The 3,786-nt window shown below is 33.2% G+C and overlaps 1 protein-coding gene across 2 annotated transcripts; it reads right to left on the reverse strand.

Moving 5' to 3' along the window:
- Positions 1–336: 336 nt before the first annotated feature.
- LOC8263297 (probable WRKY transcription factor 12) lies at positions 337–3,786 on the reverse strand. 2 transcript variants are annotated; one of them, XM_048374412.1, is made up of 5 exons: positions 3,259–3,786; positions 3,046–3,119; positions 2,449–2,613; positions 878–961; positions 572–708 (listed from the first exon to the last, which is right to left on the reverse strand). In XM_048374412.1, exons 1-4 carry the CDS (start codon positions 3,472–3,474, stop codon positions 922–924), a joined length of 495 nt encoding a protein of 164 aa, XP_048230369.1. In that variant the 5' UTR covers positions 3,475–3,786; the 3' UTR covers positions 572–708; positions 878–921. The 2 variants fall into 2 exon arrangements, with proteins under 2 accessions (XP_015579263.1, XP_048230369.1); XM_015723777.3 differs by lacking the exon at positions 878–961 and having other exon boundaries at positions 337–708; positions 3,259–3,785.

The following is a 3,786-nucleotide window of genomic DNA, read 5'->3' on the forward strand; positions in this document are numbered from 1 at the left end:
AGCATCGATGAGCTTAGGTACGTGTGCTCCTTTCTCATTCCGCTTACAAAAATTTAATAGATAGAGCTGTTATATAAATATATATGCAGTGAATTTTTCACAGTATTACAATAACTTTTTGAATTCATCATTTGAACAATCATACTATTTTCGATTGTTGTATATTTCAAATGTTAAAAGAGCTAGTGCTTTACCTATTATGTAAGCTTCAATAATAGTTTTATATATCTAACACGTGCCTGCATATAGATGCTAGCTTATTAGGCTTAAAGCATATATAATGGAAATACCCAATGTTTAAACTCTACATATTTAATTACAGGAGCTCTGGTATCATATAAAGATCATCCAATCTAAAATTTAAGTTATTAGATAGGACTCGAATGATAGATTTATATGTCATCCACATAACCCCTTTGGTTAACTATGAGAAAATAAACCCTCAAAAATCATTACTTAAAAACAAATATTAATTTCACAAGCTGGCTAACACATTATAATAATTACAACAATGTTTCTTTTATAATTTAATAAAAATTCAACTATCAGAAAGAAGTGAAGCATTCGTGTTCAGATGAATTTGAGTCATCGCATGGAGAGTGATTGTGTCTACCTTCATATGTTGTTATCACCATTCGACAATCTTCTGACAATCGTTCGACTCTTTTCTTTACTCGACAATTGCTGTGGGTGCATCGGTAGTAACTTCTGCTAGTCATTCAGAATATAAGAAAACCTTTTAACCTTTCTAATTTTTTAAGGAGTTTATCCATTCCATGACAACGGATCTCATAATGCTTATGTAATATATAAGATATTAAAAACAAAACAACAGAGTGAATAGTGTCTCATTAACTTGACATCTAATAACGTCTACCTGTAGAAGAATGCCTATAAACAGAACTCTTCGTTTAGAACTTCTCAAGCGAATTGCAAGTGTGTATATAAGGGTGCAACTAAACTGAATGAGATAAGAGAAGTAAGACGCAGGAAAATGAGAGCAACGTAAATTTCTTCTTGTATGTAATGCTATTAGTGAAACAGATTCTACAATTTCAATGACGGTAGATGGTTAAGCAACTGTCAAAATATTGTAACGTGATTAGTATCAAAATCCAAGTTAATGATTAGTTTCATGTGGAATTATTTCAAATCCCTATTTAAAGATATTTATCTTAAAACAGATAAATGTCTTCTATAATGTCAGTGTGTCTTGTACCTACCATTTTGGTTGAGATTTCACATAGACTTCTTATACATTCGGTTTTCTTATGCATTATAATTCGGATCTCATCTTGGGTACTACATAAAACTATTATTAGATTTTTCATTTTCTCTTCAGCTTTTAGACTCCTGTTTCAGTCTTCTCTAATTCTGAGATACCACTTGCGGTATTGTAGTGCAATGACAGGTACAAAAACCTAATAAAACAGTTTTTAATGTATGTCTTCATCTATACACTAAACTGATAGATAATTGATATATATTCATTAGTTTTAATTAATATAGTATGTGTCAGTCATCTCATATCAAATTATAAAATACTCATACATATGTATCATTCTCTTATTAGTTGTGAGAAATTTTTATCTAGACTTGGTGTATATATCAATATTAGTAAGAGAGTAATACGTATATATTTGTATTTTATATTTTAATATTGGAGGATTGACACATGTTATATTTAAAATTAATAAATATGTATCAATCATCTATCATTTTTTAGTGTATGGATACATCAAGGCTAGGCATGAGTTTTCCCTTCAAATTAACGTCTCTTTTGAATAATATTATTAATAAACTCCAATTGCAATTCTCTTTTCCAATGCTTCTTTTTCTTTCACTACGGCAAGAACTTAGGCAAGGCATTTGAATTCTCAGAATTTTCAAATAGGAAAGATACTTCATGCTCTGGAGAGGGGATTTCGCTCAACTCAGCATTTACTTTGCAATAGGCACTTGCATAGGTATATAAATGCAAGAATTAATCTTTTTTTTTTTTAAGAAAAAGAACGAGATGTTGTTGATACTTGCGAAGGCTAAGTATTGCTCCTGACTCTCCCACCAATGATTAAAAGAAGCTTGAATGGCTGACACACTGTACTCCTAATATTCTCCTCTACTGGTTGATAACTTTGAACGAAATTATTGTGTATTGCTTCAAAGGGTTAGTAGATGTTGTTATATATTATTTTCAATATTATTATCTTTAAAGAGCTATAATTAACCTGCATTTAAGCTCGTATTTTTATGTGAAAAGCAGCTTTTTACAGTAAAAACAAGAAGATCATTGATTAGGGTTAGATGATGACAGCATTAATGCATGAAATCAGATATAATGAATAGAAAAGCAGAATAAATAGTTGCTCATTAACTTCAAATAACTAAAATTAAGCTAATTTTTGGTGCATATGCATCAAGGAATCGAGAAGGAACGGAAAGATTTACCTTGGATGAAGGCTATTTTTAACTACTTTCTGGCCATATTTTCTCCATTTATAACCGTCATCAAGCACATCCACATCACTTCGTGTTTGAAAACAGAATCTTGGTTCTCTAAGCCTTCTCCTGACTTTCACTTTATTCTTCTCTGAGGATGACGAGCTTCTCCACCTACCAAGATTTCAAATCTTCAGGCTTTTTGTTTCCAGGCAATAAGATAGGGGGAAAGAATGAAAGTGAACAGGAAATTGATAAATAAAAATAGATCGGTTTAATGGAATGGTGGATCTGAGACTTTTATGATGTCAAGTTCGCACTTTCCTCCTGGCAGCCACGGGAGAGAAAGAGAAAGAGAGAAGATATATTGCTGGACAAAAGAAAAGTAGTACTGTGGCAGAACAGGAGCACTCTCTTCTCTTCCACATGCGGGTGGATAGATCTCCTTAGATTCTGTTGAACTTATACCTTTTTTTAAAAACCAATATTGAACTTATACCTTGAAGAATATTTTTCTTGGATATTGTTGTAGGTGTGCATGCTCAAGGAAGAAAGATCCCCACCCTTGAAAAGATAAAGGAGAAGAAACAAAGAGAAGAAGAATACCAAGAATTGTTGCCATCGTTAGCACTAGCAGTGCAGGTATCTTCATTTGTAGCCTTTGGATCCAAGTTTCCTACCTAAGATTTCCATAACAAGAATGAATAAATTTCAAAAGGTTGACTAGTGAATCAATAAATAAGTACCAGGAAAAGTAAACAGAATCTCAGGATAAACTTAGTATGTATATATATAACAAACCTCAAGAATCTAACTGACCTGGTCGTTATGAGTACTAAACCCTATTTGGGTAGTGGTGGTTGTGGTATTGAGTGGTTGAGATATCTGAGAAGATTGCTGTGAGTGTGAAGGTGCCAAAAAGCTTAGAACCTGGTTCTCCTCAAATTGTACGAAACCCATCTCATGGATTGCTTGTGGCGTCGAGAACGAGACTTGTAATTCATAATTTGGAACTTCTCTTTCTCCTCCTTCCATATGCTTTTAGTAACTCTTATCAAATCAAGCTTCCACTCCCAATTCTTGTTTTTGTTCTCCTTCTCCTGTTTATGGAATGGTGCATATATGCGTCAGTAGAAAGAACTGCGCCTGTCTTGCACGAGGATGAAGTCTGGTGAACAAGTAAACGTCGAATAGCAAGTCTCCGGGAAATATTCTCTCATCTACTTTCGAATTTCTACAGAAAATGAAAGAATTCCACAGTCACTCTCTCTGTCTCTCTCTCTCTCACCCACCTACACATACATACAAGTGCACAGTATCTGCAAATAATTAAGGGAATATTTGGTT

The sequence above is a fragment of the Ricinus communis genome, chromosome 1, assembly GCF_019578655.1.
Source record: "Ricinus communis isolate WT05 ecotype wild-type chromosome 1, ASM1957865v1, whole genome shotgun sequence".
Classification (NCBI taxonomy): Eukaryota; Viridiplantae; Streptophyta; class Magnoliopsida; order Malpighiales; family Euphorbiaceae; genus Ricinus; species Ricinus communis.